This window comes from Anopheles gambiae, chromosome 3, assembly GCF_943734735.2.
Source record: "Anopheles gambiae chromosome 3, idAnoGambNW_F1_1, whole genome shotgun sequence".
Classification (NCBI taxonomy): domain Eukaryota; kingdom Metazoa; phylum Arthropoda; class Insecta; order Diptera; family Culicidae; genus Anopheles; species Anopheles gambiae.
In genome coordinates this window covers 82,264,147-82,280,403 of record NC_064602.1, presented here as the reverse complement: position 1 = coordinate 82,280,403, position 16,257 = coordinate 82,264,147, and the positions used below count along the sequence as shown (strand labels likewise).

Sequence of the window (16,257 nt, the reverse complement as noted above, 5' to 3'; positions counted from 1 at the left end):
CGTTAAGTACGATGTTAAATGTTTGACACGTGTTTGCATTTTGATGAAGTTTGAATTGAGTTCCGTTGAGCATCATCCTCGATCCTCAGATCTATACCTCTCTTCGTACGCTAAAAGCAGTCCCTAAGGGGGCCAATCTGGACATTCTCATCCGGTTTTAAAACAAGGATGGAATATAAGAGCTGTAAAGGTTAAATAAGAAGAGCTGTGCATCTACCGCCTCAGCGAGAGGCATAGTAAATTTCAAATTTGAAGTAATCGATCAACTGGACTAAACGCCGCTTGTCAACAATTCAGCAAAAAATGAATGCGTTTCTTCCGTGACAAAATGCCCATGAACACCATTTAAAGTACATTTAAATCCTGCAAATAAATGGTGTAATGTTTATGCCTTTTTTACAAACCCTCTTCAAAAGCTGAACTTTTTCAACGGCCAACGAGGCATTCAGCGCTTTCCGTAGCACGCAACACGTCAAACGTCAAACGTCGGTGCGCTGAACAGTGTGCCCGCGACTGTCAGCCAGCGGCAGCCGTGCAGGACGGGACGCCGCGTTTGCTACCTGGGACCGGCTGTGTACCGTCCCGTTGGCCGACCGACACCCAGCACGCAGCGATTTGACGTTTGATCTCGTGCGAAAGAGGACGTGTGTGCGCTCTTGTGTGATGTGCGGAAAAAGCTTTCCAACCGTGCCTAGTAGCATCATAGATCCTTTTTCTTTAGTTTTATAATTTTTGGTCGCCACATTTTGGGGGAAACCGGGAGGAGAGCGTGCAATAAAGCGTACAACGAAAGAGCGAGAGACAGAGAGGGAAGGAGAGAAGAACACACACACAGAAACTGCGTGCGGGGGTGTGCTGTTAAATTGAAGCAAAGCAAAGGCCCCACCGAAAACCGAACGGTGGTGGGCACGTACTTGCGCGTGCCTGTGTGTGTGTGTATGTATGTGAGTGTTTGTGTGTGCGTGCACGCCGGACCCGTTCTGGCCAAGTTGATGCCCACTTCTGTTTCCCCCGCCCCCACCACTCCCCAATCCCACTAATGCTGGCTTGTGTGTTGGTGGAAAAATCGCCTGATGATGAGCGCCGCCGTACCAAATTGGTGTCCGGATTTTTGGAAAATAGCAGCCTAGCCGTGCAGCCGTGATTGTGCGTTAACCACCCTCCCACCCATACTCCAACCCTCATCACCCCGCTGCGCGAAGAGAGCGAAGAAAAGGAAGAAGAATAATTTCCGTGGAGGAAAAGGAAATTTGACGGAGCGAGCAACAATAGGCTGGATTGCTTTGGAAAGAGTGAACGAAACAGACAGAGAGTGTCATTGTGTGTGTGTGTTTGCGCGTAAGCAAGCGGTCAAGAACAGAACAGAACGAACTGCTAATCCCGGGGCATAGAAGAAAAAAAAGGCATGTTGGTGAAGATATGAAGCGTGTGTTGTTTGTTGAGTAAAGTTAAAAGATTACAGAGCGAATTCAGCGAATCGTTCATATCAGCGAAGAAGCAACGGCATCAGTTCCCACCGGTAGTTAGGAAAAGTGCCAGCGAAACAAGTACCGCAAACGTACCTAAACGCACACACGCACACACGCATCCACGCAGAAGGAGAAGCTACGGGGCTGCAGACCGACGCAACGCAACGCCAGTCAAACCAATACACTCACTCACACACACTCGTACGCATACGCGGCCGGGGTGAAGCATTTGTGTTGGAAGCTTCGCTGGATGCTGGATACTGCTTGGTCGGAAAGGGGTCCAGTACAACTGTGTAGAGGTGGAGCAGCAGCAAGGAGCGACGAACGGGCAACGGCATTGCAAGAGGAAGCAGGACCTTCTCCGCTCACGCACACCGCGTCGTCATACTCTCTCTCTCTCTCGCTCGCTCTCCCCTCACCTGCGTCACGGCAGCTCCTTTGTGGTGTGCAGTAGGCAGTAGGCGGCAGCAGCAGCAGCAGCAGAAGCAGAAGAAGACCGTCGTCGTCGTAGTCGCGTCGAGGCGTTCTTGTGTGTGAAGCGCGCACGCGAGGTTCCAGTGCAGTCGTCGTCCCTGCCGGGGGTTGTTTCGTAGTGTATTGTGCGCTCCAACTGGGTTGTCCCGCTGCCGTCGACTTCCCGGCCCCCGGACAGCAGGAGCAGCGGTGTGACGGAGAGCGCGTTTTTACTTTATCGGTTCATTTCTTTTAATAATGAGTGATTATTCCAACCAGAACTCGCAAAATTTTAGTCAATCGTCAGCATTTGCAGCCGCTTTACAGAGAGCCAAACAAGTGAGTAGCCATGTGTGTGTGTGTGTGTGGTGATGGAAAAGAAAGTGTAGTTTTGCTGGTGGGAAGGATTAATAAAAAAAAAGGAAAACGACACTTAAACGCACAGGTGACGCCCGGCCGAAAGAGGGGGCTCCGGTGGTGCGCGCGTGGGAACCACACATTCGGGGGGGAAAAAATGGGAAAATGTCCCAAGTGTTGTACACTGTTATTTCGATGTGTTAATGGGTAGTGGCACAGCCAGTATTAATCACCCCCGGTAGTAAGATAGCGTAAGAGATCATGTATCACGTTTGAACAAATTGATCGAACGTCGCGCATCCTTTTTGCTCTTTTGAAGAAACCCTTTTCTTTTTTTCGCATGCACACCCCGGGTTTCACACACCCCGTCTGAAAATGGCGGCTACAGCGAACGCACGCACACAGTCATCGCAACGCGCGCACCGCTTTTGCGCGCGCTCGTGTGTGTGTGCATGCACTGCTGCTGCTGCTGTGCGTTTCGACCCTTGTTCCGTTGGTGTGCGTGCGCGAACCCAGTACGTTTCACGCTCTCGGTGTGTGTGAGTCGTGTGCCTAGTGGTGTGCTGGCGGTGGCTGCTGTGGTTGTTGCCGCTGTTTGTGGATATTCTTCTTTTGCAAGCCGGGTGGGTAAGCAGCAGCAACGAAGCCGCTTGGGGTGTCGGTGGTGAGGGCGCACGGTAGGTGGAAGGTGGAAAAATCGATAAAAGAACAGCTTTTCCCAACCCAATCCCCGTCCCACCGCCGTACATGAGGAAGGGAGAAAAGTGTGCTGTTTCTTTCTTACGCACACGCGTCAATCGCTCTTTACGCCACTCTCTGTCTCTCTCTTTTTGCACCGACGGGTATGTGCGAGTGCGTGTGTGTGTGTGTGTGTGTGTGTGTGTGTGTGTGTGTGTGTGTGTGTGTGTGTGTGTGTGTTTTTCATCATCCGGCAAGGAGAAAGCCGAGGGGGCACATGAAAATCGCACACACATCCACACGCGATGTTGTTCCGGTTTTTCCGACCTTTTCCTCGTTTTTGCTCATGTACACAGTTTCACAGCTTTTCGTGAACCAACATACTAACGAAAAATATCTAAAAAGGCTGCAAATCTTTTGTAAATAGATCAATTTCATTCGATTCGCTAAAAAAAGTAGAATAAAAATTGGTGGATAAGTGGGGATTTTCCCTTCAGTGTGTGTTTGCGTGTGAGTGGAATGGTTTTGTAGTATTGGTAGAATAAAAAAAGCCCGTTTTTTTGTAAGTACGAGTGCACACCCCTCGATCGCCGCCGGATGTGTGATTGGCGCAGTGTGTATGACCGCAAGAGAACACAAGAAGTCCTTTAAAAAATCCCCGGGCCACATGGCTTGAGAGAGGAGGGACATGCACACGCCGAAGGGGAGTGCCAAAGGAGTGTGGGGTAAAACAAACCAATCATTATGTCTTGTGGTGCTTTTAATAATTATTCCCCTTTGGTGGGTATGCTGCAGTAAGCGATTTTAAACATTTTCCTTCCTGTGCACGTGCTCTCGATAAAATGGCACCAAGCGAAATGGTGAAAGCTTGAGGACGGGCAAGGTGGGGGCACACGGCTGTACAGCGTGTATGTGTGCGTGCGTGTGTGTGTTGGGCGACATTTTCCCGGTGAATTTGTAGGCCCTTATTTGGCAGACGTGCAAGCGTGATAGTAATCCCCCCGGCACACTCTGTCACGTGCGTATCGAACTCCGTTTTGTTTTTCCTCTTTTGTGTCCGTTTTATTGAAGATGTGTTTTAATGTTTCTTCATTTTCAATGAAACAATTCTACTACACCAGTGCGCTGGCCTTTTTATCTTATATCACTGTGCCCGTCCGCCGCCCTCCTGTCACTAGGGGATGGTGGTGGTGCAACTGCCGCTGGGTTTCCGTTTGTAGCAGTGTGTTAGTGGTCTCGCCGAGGGAAACAATTCCCCCCCCCCCCCCCTCGGTTTGTCTAGCAGTCTGACGCGTCTGTCATTTGACGACCGAGAGCACAGACACACACATGCACATGCTCATCGCCCTGTGTTTGTGTGTGTGTGTGATGTGTATTGCATGTGCGAAAGGTGGGAAAACGGCGCGCCGTCGCCGTTGGTGGTTTTAATGCTGCCCGAAATTAGCATATCTTCTATAAACGAGAGCGAGAGAGAGAGAGAGAATGCGTGTCCAAAGGGAGAGATAGGGAGCACGAATTATGTCGCGCCAGCAGAAGGGTGTTAATTGCTATTTTATACCGGCAAACCGGGCAAAACTCTCTCACCCTGCTGCTGTGGTGGCCATCAACCCACTACGACGGGGCAAGGTTCCGCTAAAAGGGATTTTTGGATATTTTGGGCAAGTTGTGATAGGAGATTGGACCACAAAAAAGCGCTACGAATTGATTGCAGAACAAAATCAACGGAGAGCATTTCTTTATAATGTTCTGTTTGTTCGTCCGTTTCAGATTGCCGCTAAGATACACCCGGGTGGTCACCAGCAGCAGCAGCAGCCGCACCAACCAGTGAAGAGACCACACGACGATCACGACTCCGGCCCAGAATTGAAAAAGTTCGGTGGACAGTCTGATTACAATAATGCTAGCTCGCCCACTGGCATGAGTCAGGCTGCGATGCAAGCCGCCGCCCAAGCTGCAGCAGTAGCCGCCCGTCTGTCGCAGAACAACAGCAGCAACAACCAGAACAGCTACAACTCCCCGAACGCTCCGCCCGGTGCCGGTGGACCGCAGGACCCGAACCAGCGCGTGCGCGAACTGATCAGCAAGATGGTAAACCACGGCCCCATGGACAACGGCAATCATCCGGGTCAGGGTGGTGGTGGTGGTGGCGGTGGCCGTGGCGGCGGTGGTGGTGGTGGCGGTGGTGGCGGTGGCGGAGGCGGATTCGGCACCTACCAGGAGATGATGATACCCGGCTCGAAGGTCGGGCTGATCATTGGCAAGGGCGGCGAAACGATCAAGCAGCTGCAGGAGAAGACGGGCGCCAAGATGGTGATCATCCAGGACGGGCCGGGGCAGGAGATGGAGAAGCCGCTGCGCATCTCGGGCGACCCGGCGAAGGTCGAGCAGGCGAAGCAGCTGGTGTACGAGCTGATCCAGGAGAAGGACGCGTACTCGCAGCGGCAGAACATGAACGGGGGCGAGCAGGCGGAGGTGTTCGTGCCGAAGGCGGCGGTCGGCGTGGTGATCGGCAAGGGGGGCGAGATGATCAAGAAGATTCAGGGCGAGTCGGGCTGCAAGCTGCAGTTCATACAGGGGCGCGGGGACGGTGCCGGCGATCGGCGCTGCATCGTGCAGGGCTCGAAGGCGCAGGTCGAGGAGGGCAAGCGCATGGTGGAGGACCTGATCGACAGCGTGCTGCGCCGGGAGCAGCAGGGCGGCGGTGGCGGTGGCCGCGGCGGAGGTGGAGGCGGAGGCGGTGGCGACGGTGGTGGCCACGGGCGGGGTGGCATGGGCGGCAATCCGAACCAGGATAACAACTACAACAACTACAACGGCCCGCAGGTGACGCGGCTGGAGTACACGTTCACCGTGCCCGTGTCGAAATGTGGTGTAAGTAGAAGAAGAAGAAGTGGGTGGGGAAGGACATTGTCGCGCCATGAAAGCAGCGTTCGAACCTTTATGGATGTGTGGCCTTTGTGTGATTGTAGATCATTATCGGACGCGGTGGTGATACGATCAAGCAGATCAACCAGCAGTCCGGCGCGCACACGGAGATGGACCGCAAGGCGTCGCTGAACCAGACGACGGAGAAAACGTTCACGTGCAAGGGCGAGCAGCACCAGGTGGACGAGGCGAAGCGGTTGATACAGGACAAGATCAACATGGAGATAAACATGGTGTTCGTCGGGTCCTCGTCCGTGCCCGTCAACCAGTACCAGAACAATGGCGCTGGTGGTGGTGGCGGTGGCGGCGGCGGAGGCGGTGGAGGTGGTGGCGGAGGCGGCGGCGGCGGTGGCCCTTACCAGCAGGGCGGCTGGGGCGGCTACCAGTCGCAGGGTGGCTGGGAGCAGCAGCAATCGGCCCAGGTGAATGCGGTCTCGGTGGCCGCGGCGGCTGCAGCGGCGGCCGCTCAGCAACAGCAGCAGCAGCAGCAGCAGCCGCAGGCAGATTACTCGCAACAGTGGATCGAGTATTACAAGTATGTAGAACGGGGAGAGACTACGATGGGGCCCGAAGCGTATCTAACGCTTCTTTGTGTGTGCGTTTTTTTAGGCAAATGGGAATGCACCGAGAGGCGGAAATCATTGAACAGCAGGTTAAGGCACGGCAGGCAGCTCAAGGAACGATGGCAGGTAATTTCATTTCCCAATCGATTTCCACCCACCTCCTCATTCCACCCCAGCGATAACATTTGTCACTGAAGGTACTAAGCACAATGTCCTTTAAACCCCTCTGACTAGTTTCAAGTTTCATGAACCTTTCGTTGAGATTCATTCATATGAATCTTCAGCAATGAGTGATACGAATCTCGAATTGAATCTCCAAAGATTCGTTAATTTCGAAGAATTCATGAATCTGTTAAGATCCATAAATCTACAATAATTCAAAACTCTCCAAATATTCATACATCTCCAAGGATTCTTGAATCTTTAGATCAATCTTAAGTATGATTTAACAACATGTTCGCCTTGGGTTCGAGCCTCGCATTGGATCTCTCCCTTTGCAAAACACACTAACCGGCAGCGTGGTACTTGCCAAAAAGGCTGCTGGTTGTTACGCCAAGAAGAAGATACAGGATTTCCTTCCTTGACTCCCTCTTACGGGAAATTAACTACGATGGAACGTCATACGATGGAAATTGGACTCTATGGTACTCTTTTAAGACAAATTCATCAATTTGTCGAGAATCTTGAATTCACTCAGATTCATGAATCTGCATCAGATTTACCCAACACCACCACTGATACACGATGCTACTAAGCAAGGTTATATGTATTAACGAGACTTTGTTTACCAATTTCTTCTCTTCTCCATCTGATCGTTGGCAACAATATTATTACCTTATATTTTGTTCACTTTGTCAACTTTTCCTTTACTTCTTTTGGTTTCTATTGTTTTGAAATCATTTCTTCAATTCTTGGTTTATTGTGCATTGCTTCTTTGGTGTTTTTTGTCATACTTTTTAAATTATGTTTTGCGCGATTACTGTGCGCGTGTTACATTTTTCCGTTGTGCCCCCTTAACGTTCCATTTCCCTTGTATTATTTCCCTTATTTCACTCCCCCTCCACCTCCCTTCCCTGAATTTATTTATCGTATATTATGTTGTAAAACAAAAAAGCTAATCAAACTGTGCAAGGTCAAACAGTGATGGCAGCCGCGGGAGCCGGTGCACCTCAGCAACAGGCGCAGCCGCAGCAGCAGCAGCAGGTCGGCGGCCAGGCAGACTACAGTGCCGAGTGGGCCGAGTACTACAGGCGGATCGGCAAGATCGAGGAAGCGGAAGCGATCGAGAAGCAGATTGCGGCCAACAAGGTAATGTTTTGTAATTGTTGAACGAAACACGAACTCTCCCTGCCGCTCCTCTCTCTGTTTGTCTATCAAGTTTTCCCAAAACAAAAAAAAATCATTCGCACCTCTCATCAACTCACATTCCACAAACTCTCAATTATTGCCGATCGTGAGAATGAGTCGTCTCTTTTCTTCTCACCCACCGTCTTGCGTGAACGTTTTTAAGACTGATTCTTACAAGAGGACGCGCTTTATTAATGGCTTCTTTTTTTGAATTTATTTTTCTTCTGTTTCACGTCTCTGATCGCCGCGCACCCTTTCCTTCCCCTTCTGTTCTATTCGATGAATCTATTTTTTTCTTTTTTTCGGTTTGCAAAATCAATTTTCTATATATTTTCCATTCTCGAATCACCGTTTGTTTTCATTTTCCTCTTCACTTCATCTCCCGCCCTTTTTTCATTTTATGTTAATGTTCCCCCAAATCGTCCACCTAATTGCCCTCCCCCCCCTCCCTAACACCCTCCCCTCGCACCATTTCCTTCTCTCTCTTCCTCACGGCAATTTGCTACGCGCGATGCCGACATCTTCAAATTGCAATGCGACACCACCACTAATTAGGTCTTGCAAGCACAGGCCGTTGCGGCAGCGGCAGCAGCAGCGGCGGCCGGCGGTGCCAACCAGCCAGGCGGTCCGGTTGGTGCCGGTGGCGGACCGTACGGCGGCGGGGGCGGCCCCGGAGCCGGTGGCCCACAGCAGCCCGGACCGGGCGGCTACGGAGGCCAGCAGTACCAGCAGTACTACGGTGGCGGCGGAGGCGGTGGTGGGGGAGGGGGCGGCGGCGGCGGTGGCGGCGGTGGACAACCGGGATACGCCGGTTATCCGTACGGCGGTGGCTATCCGGGCCCGGGCGGTGCTCCGAACCAATCGAATGCATCCAATCAGGACAAGAATTAGAGAGGATGCGCTTGTGTACGTGTGTGTGTGTGTGCGCGCTGTTAAGTAAGCAAAGGATAGGAGGAAGCAATGCGAGATTGTGTAATTCACCGCACTTGTTGCCCCCCAACGCTCGACAACCGATACAACCACCCACCAGCCAGCCAACCAGCCCAAGCCCCCCACTCTTCCATATACACTCCTCTGTACATTACCATGCGATCTCTACACCACCACACATCCAACTACGAAAGACAAAGGAGAGGATCCACACGCGACGGACGGACGGAGTATGCCAGTATGGCCGACAGCAGCAGCAGCAGCCGCCGCAGCAATTTCGGCATTTATATGGGAGTACGGTGTTATCGTGTTTGATGAATCGGGTAAGTTTTTCTCCTCACCACACCCTTCACAACCCCCAAAGAGAGAGAGAGAGAGAGAGAGGGAGATACGAAAGGACAAGCGCGGCTTGTGCAAAACCTTCTCCAGGCCAAGCACACACCCCGTTGTCGGTTTTCGCATTCTTTTCTCCTCTTTTACACCACCACCCCACTCCTATTTGTGCTCATCCCTTTGTTGGTTTTATTAGTCGAGACTTTGTTTTCCTTTTCTTTTCTGTTATTATTTTCTAAACATTATTTCTCTCTCCCCATGTTTGTGTTTTACGGTGCACAACGACGCAGTATACTCTTTCACTACAAAAAACATCGTGTTACTTGCTAAACCATCGATACACACACATCATATCTCGCCTGTTTTGCTGTTCCATCAGCGTGTGTTTTACATCATGTACACATCTCATTGTTCTTTTGTTGTGTAGCAATCATTTAAAATGTTTGTTCTTTTCGTCTATCTGGTACGAACGTTAGGCAAATGTGCTGCTGGCAAATGATTCCTGTTTCATGAACTATGTACACTTGTCCATATGGTGTTTTTTAGACATTTTTTAAAATTGTTTGGGAGATCTTTCTTAGCTAAAGTTTAGTGCACAGTTCGACGAACTTCGCAACACAGCTAGCGAACACACATCAGTGTTAAATGCAGGTTTAAAATTTTGGGTGCATTCTTACATATTACTGCTAATTACTTAAACCAAAATACAATACAGCTCACGAAAAGGTAACATTTAGTATCAAATCCTATATGATTTTATGATGATGAATCTCTCTATATTCGATTAACAATTCACACGTGGTGGTAGCGGACCGATTATTCCAATTGGTGTGTTAAACAATATTGTGTCATGTATTATGTGTCTCTAACCCTATGCTCTCTGTGACTCATTGCAGAAGTGAGGCATTTAGCATCCTGCCCTTCACCACCACTATATGATGCTCTTCATTGATATTAGTGAATGATTTTTTAAGGCGTAGTATTGTGATATTCACACCACGGTAAATTAATGATGTATACCTTTTTCCTTTTATGCGCGAAATATGTTTCCACCCCTTTTTATCTAAATGACTATTAACCATTTATTATACATATAATATTTACATACTTCGGTGTCGCCCATAAGCCAACCACCATTGCCTTTTTTATTATATTATATACATTTCTATTCGTATATACATATATCTATGGTTCTATAAATGCGTATTATATATTTCGTATTACATATATATATTTATATGGTTTGCCAATTTATAATGAATTGATTATTCGATTTATATATATACATCGTTTTTCTTGTTGTTCTTAGACTGTTTAAGAATGAAAGTACTAACCTGTTTAACCGGTACCGATACATCCATAAAATGCATTTATATTTATTACTTTTATGAAATATGGGGTATAATATATAATATTGATCAAATTTTGACTGCTATCAAACTCTATATACATGCTATTTATATGAAATATGCGTTCCAATATGTATGTACCCATTATTTATTTACGCCTGTACACATGAGCATTGATTGACTGATTTGATTGAATATGAAATGTTTTGATAATATTTTACAATTTTGATATTGAATACCGTGCTATTATATTTATATGTAATATATAAATTTTTATAATATTATAACAATAGTATTTAAAAACTTCTACAATTTTTGCACCCGTAGAAATGCAAGCATATTTATATTTATATTTATTTGGCAATTTAACTAAATTAGATTTACGAACCATTCTCGCATATAATATATATTCTTATATCGAACCCATTAGAACTGATTTATTTCACATTAGGTGGTGGCTATTTAGCGGGATGAAGTGAGTTGTCCTATATTTTTTTAATAGATGTATCTGTTGATCGCAATTTAAGTTCACCGATCACAGATGAGTATGATGATGATGATGATGATGATATTGTGCTACAAAATGCTTTAGATATAATACATTTCATCGACGATTTTTTATAGCATTGTTTTATATGAATGATTTACCCCACAATACCTTTTACTAAGTATAAATGTGCAATATATATTTAAATCAAATTGATCGTAGATGCATTTTTATTGTAATGTTTTCACATTTGCACCGATTTATTACCACATGTGATGCTAATGTAGTTTATGCTACGAATAATTATTAAATGTCATACTGTTACCACCACCAAACAAACACCAAACATTTTACTACCAAAACCAATAAATTGCTACATACATGAACTCATATATATTATATGTTAGTTTATATAATTGACTTACCTAGCGATCTTAATTAGCGCATTAGTTGCCGCTGATACCCCGCTGCTATTTTAGGACAATGATTACGAATTACGAACCTACATTTGAAATTATTTACTTTTTTACCCTTTATTTTATCATATTATCCTTTCCTTTTGCATTTAAAATTTCATTATTATTCGCTTATATATACCAGTTTTTTGATGATCGTTTATGACATTTCTTCTCATATTCATTCTTTCAGCGCAAAACGAAACGCATTTGCTGTGTTGGACTAAATATTTACGTTGTGTTTCGTTGTTTTTGAAGGGGTACGATTGTGGGATTTGATTTTATCAGCTTTTTGTTCTGTAACTTACATATACTTTCCTTTTTTTCTTTTAATGATTATTTTACCCTAACACCGTATACAATTGATACACAGAGACGACGTATTAGTTATTGGTTTGAATAAATTTTACTTTCATCGGTTGATTTGTACCATTTTGTCCAATTCTCTCCACCCCGTTAGTGCGCGATCTTCTCACTACCTTTCTCGCGTGTTCTTCTACTTGCTAACAAGACCCTTCCTCTTGTCTTGTCTTTGTTCGCCGTTCGCCACAACCCCCTCTACCAAACAACAAACCCCCCCCCCCCTCCCCCATGCACTTCTTCTCTCACCACCGTTTATATGAAAATATCCGTTTTTTTCTTTTTCTCTTTTCGAAACATTTATTGCAGCTCCTATAAAAACAAATCTAGCTCTACTACTAGCTCCTTCATTCTACAAGCGTGTGCCGTGTGAATGTGTGTACAGTTTCTCTCTACTCTCACTCTCTCTCTACCAACAACCACTGTGTGTTGTGCGGACTACTGGCAACGTTTAGTGTGTGTTGTGTGTGTGTGGGAGGAGAGACGCATGGATAACGCTGCGGCTGAGCATTATTACGCATCATATAGAGCGCAACCCAACAGCAGCAACAACAGCAACAACAGCAACAAAACACACAACAACAACAACAACAAGAGAAATAAAATGAAGTTTGAAGTAATATTATTATGATTAATCCACGATCCACATTTAAATAAAACACACCAACACACTCTCACACAGCATAGTTTTAGGGCTCTTGTACCGGTGAAACGGTAACAGAAGAAACACACGTTTACTTTGTGGTGTAGCGTTAGTAGCAATATAATAATGGAACCGATTAACGGCCAAACATAGCGAGAGAACGCATAACGAAGTAAAGAAAAAAGAAGAAGAGAAAGGAGAAGAAGCAGAAGCAGTAAGGGAGAGCAGTAAACGCACTTATTCAAATAAAATAAAAGAAAAGAAAAAATAATCCTCACTCTTTAACCGGTGCTGTGTGTGCGCGCGCGCGGTCGCGCACAGGCTCTAGAAGTTCCTGGACCGGGAGCCGCGGAGAGTTCTAGGGGCCGCGGAGCCGCCACGTGTGGAGTAAAGAACATACCGTGAGCAATTCATCCACCCTCCCCCAAGGATGGTTGAGCGCGGCCTCTGCGTACAGAAATGCGAACATGTGGTGGCCACGCGCTCCAGCCAGAGGGCCTCCTTTACGCTTTGCCGATCTGTACAGTTCCTGCTTTTGCCAATGTGTGTATGTTTGTGTGTGCAGTTATTGTACGTAGCGCACTATTTTTCCTTTGCCTCTGAGTAGCACGTGTAAAGAACTACTATTGTTTCATTATAATAGCTAGCGTGGTATGTCGCCTAGAATGCGAAATACATTAGGCTCTATCAAACTTAGATAGAATCACACACTCTTCCAATCGGCAGGATACAATAGTGTTGCTGTGCAGTGCAGCGAAAGTGTGTGTCGTCGTCGATGTGAATCGAGAGAGGGGGGGGAGCAGTTCCAACACTTCCGTTACCGGTCCATTCCGGTGTCACGGGACGAGCGACCCGGTGTGGTGTGTACTCCAGCGTCGTTGGTTTACTCCCAATTGCAAACAAAAGAACTTGTGTTGATGAATCCCGTTCCCAAGTGGATGATCCAAGTAGCACGGGATCATCGTGAACAGCTTTTCTGAGCTTTCGATATCGTACGTTACGCGTTACCGTTACTCCGCGCCGTTAGTAGTGCGTAACGTGTTTTTTACACTTACCGATAGTTGTGTTACTTTCTTTGGAGGGAAACAGAAAAAATCGACATAAAAAAAATCTTTACAACTCCTACGGTGGTGCATGGTGGCAACGAAAAGCAGCTCGAAGGAAAAGTGAAACAAAAAAGAATCATCGCAACACACACGCAATAGTCCGCGAACCACATAACAAAACCTAGATGTAATGTTAACAGAGGACACATACACACGTATAATTAATGAAACAAACAAGCAAGGAAGTAAGTTTATGGTGTTTGTACCGTGTAGTTTTATTTGATGTACTAATGTTCGAAATTTTGTACTCCGGGGAATTGTGTATGATTATAGTGCTGCATTTCCTAAAATTTCTTTATTTAAAGTTCATGTTTTAATTCGCCATTAATAGTTTGCTGCTCTTTTTTATATTCATGGGTTTTGTCGTTATCTTCGAGGCACGAACTCTGTTGCTGAGGCGGACGCCAAATGGGAGGAAGCCATCGAACACACTGGATTTGGTCTGGAGATGATTCCTGTTTCTTATCTTTTTTTTTTTAATTTTTCTTCTCTACTGGTTTTATTTCATATTTTATTATAATTCAATTAATATTTTTGTCATCTGAGGATATTTTTATATTAAATAATCGATATTTAAAAACCCATTACATGCTATTTTTGTATTATGTATTTCTATGCTGTGTACATATTATCTTTATTGCAAATATGAAACTCCAATACTGTCTTCAAATCTCAATATCATCAACCATTTCTAACTAACAATTTAACGAATGTACAACATTTAAGTAAGCTAGCTCAACATTTTCATTATGCATTTATTACATGAACAAATATGCTTCTTCGTACTTCTTCATTCAAACATTTGCTCAATCTTCTTAAAAATGGTATTTGGGGGTAGTATTTGGTGTGATTCGTTCGAAAAGTAATCGATAGCTGAGCTATTTGTTAGTGTTGTTAGTGGCGCTGCAAAGTACATACATAGTTTATGCGAAATGTTGTTGGTGGTATCCTGCCGCACACTGCTGCTCTTACTACTGCTACTACTGGATCATTTGGTGAGTGTTTACCATTTTAGCGGAGTTTTGTTTTGTCCAGCAAACGCATCGACTCTACAACCAGGAATAAATGTGTGTTTGTGTGTGTGTGTGTGGTTTTCTTCAATACAAGTGTTGGTTAATGTTATCGAAATAAAAGTGCAAAAGGGAAATAGTAGATATATATCGAGAAAAAGTGCGTTTTAGTGAGTGAATGAATTGGTATGGTCTAACAAGAAGAACAAATAAACGTTAACAAAATTAAACTTTTGTGTCGGTTTTAATTTACTAAGGAAAAAAATATCTCCCATGATGACCATGAGAATTATCATTCAAGTATGTTTAAGAAAGTGAATAGGCAAGTATATGTGCTAGAAATTCGTTATCCATGAAACGGTTTAACATACCTGGGCAACTCTCGAACTAAATGCTGAACTATGATGGATATTTTTTTAAATTTTTAAAATCACTTTTCATCACCATTCTCTAAATATCACAATCATAAAATATTTTACTAGTAAACGCGAACAAAAAACGATCGAGTAGCCAAGTATATCTACAAGCGTTACGCGTAACGCTAGCGTAACGCAGCATAGAGCTTCCTGTATCTGGCAGCACTGCTTTTTGTTTACAAAATACACGCACTGTCACTGCTGTCCGACATTTAGACCAGTTCTGTCATAATGTGTTGCTAGAAAAAAGGAAAAAATACAAAACTACGCACAGCCACTTGAAAGCGGCAGCATTTTCCCCAAACGACGAGCGATTGTGCCATTCCAAGATGATTGATTTTGTCGGAATAGTGTTTGCGCTATTGGTCGCCATCGGTGGTATCGTGGGCTACAAGCGTGCCGGTAAGAACGATTCGCTTTCCGTACAGATATGGTCGGAATACATTCTTCCCGTTTTTTCCCTCCCTCTCTATCTCTATCCAGGCTCTACCGCTTCCCTCTATGCCGGGCTCGTGTTCGGAGTGGCCATCGGAGCGGGCGCATGGTGCAATTCGTTACAGCAACCGTTCCCGTACGTACAGTTCGTAGTTCTGTTTCTGCTCATCGTCGTCATGATGATACGGTTCTACAAAACAAGAGCATTTATGCCACCGGGGCTGATACTGTTGCTGTCGCTGTGCGTCCTGGTCTGGACGATCTTTATGTACGGCGACAGCTTCATCTCGGGGTCGAACGAGAAGCCAATACCGGTAAATGGGACGATCAGCGTTGCAACCGATGGCCGTAAGCTGGAGTGACCGAGAGAGCGCTGTGAAGCATCATTCCAGCTGGCATCTGTAGGGAAGGATTGTTGGAATCAAAATGAGACCCCAGTGCATTTGCTGCAGAATAGCATCTTCTAAAATCATTCATTTTTCTACAAAGCATACTATTCTGATTTGGGCCTCAACGAAAGTCAGGATAATGCGCCGTGGAGCCGTTTATTGTTATGCACATATTGCGCCATTAAGGAGACACACGTTGTAGACTGTAATTAATGGGAGCCAAATTCTTGAAAACGGTACAATCGGAATCTCAGGGAACTGATTTTTGTATTCGTGTACGAACAATTGTATATTATATTGCCAACAAAAGTTCAGACAGACAGATCAGACAGACGGTTATTAGCGCCACGAGCCTAATTCTGCAGTTGATTGCTGAGCGAAGCACGATGGTTTTGGTGCAGTAAAGGCACCATTTTGATTGAATTATTCTTTAATCGTACAAATAAACTGACATAAATGTTTAATATCAATGTCGTGTGTTAGAATGTGTTATTTTGCGTTAAAAGTTTAGGAATAATCATTCAAGTGACGAAGTACCATTCAACAATCGAA

At 45.6% G+C, this 16,257-nt stretch overlaps 2 protein-coding genes across 10 annotated transcripts; both read left to right on the top strand.

Annotated features, from left to right (window-relative positions):
• The first annotated feature begins 596 nt into the window (after positions 1-596).
• LOC1278248 (far upstream element-binding protein 2) lies at positions 597-8,740 on the top strand. 9 transcript variants are annotated; one of them, XM_061654716.1, is made up of 6 exons: positions 597-2,261; positions 4,725-5,828; positions 5,927-6,417; positions 6,492-6,571; positions 7,587-7,753; positions 8,363-8,740. In XM_061654716.1, exons 1-6 carry the CDS (start codon positions 2,181-2,183, stop codon positions 8,681-8,683), a joined length of 2,244 nt encoding a protein of 747 aa, XP_061510700.1. In that variant the 5' UTR covers positions 597-2,180; the 3' UTR covers positions 8,684-8,740. The 9 variants fall into 9 exon arrangements, with proteins under 9 accessions (XP_061510700.1, XP_061510699.1, XP_061510698.1 ...); XM_061654715.1 differs by having other exon boundaries at positions 8,348-8,740; XM_061654714.1 differs by having other exon boundaries at positions 7,560-7,753; positions 8,348-8,740.
• A 6,337-nt stretch (positions 8,741-15,077) lies between these two features.
• Positions 15,078-16,175, top strand: LOC3291335 (transmembrane protein 14A). The gene is made up of 2 exons (XM_554773.4): positions 15,078-15,283; positions 15,365-16,175. Exons 1-2 carry the CDS (start codon positions 15,211-15,213, stop codon positions 15,676-15,678), a joined length of 387 nt encoding a protein of 128 aa, XP_554773.2. The 5' UTR covers positions 15,078-15,210; the 3' UTR covers positions 15,679-16,175.
• Positions 16,176-16,257: the final 82 nt, after the last annotated feature.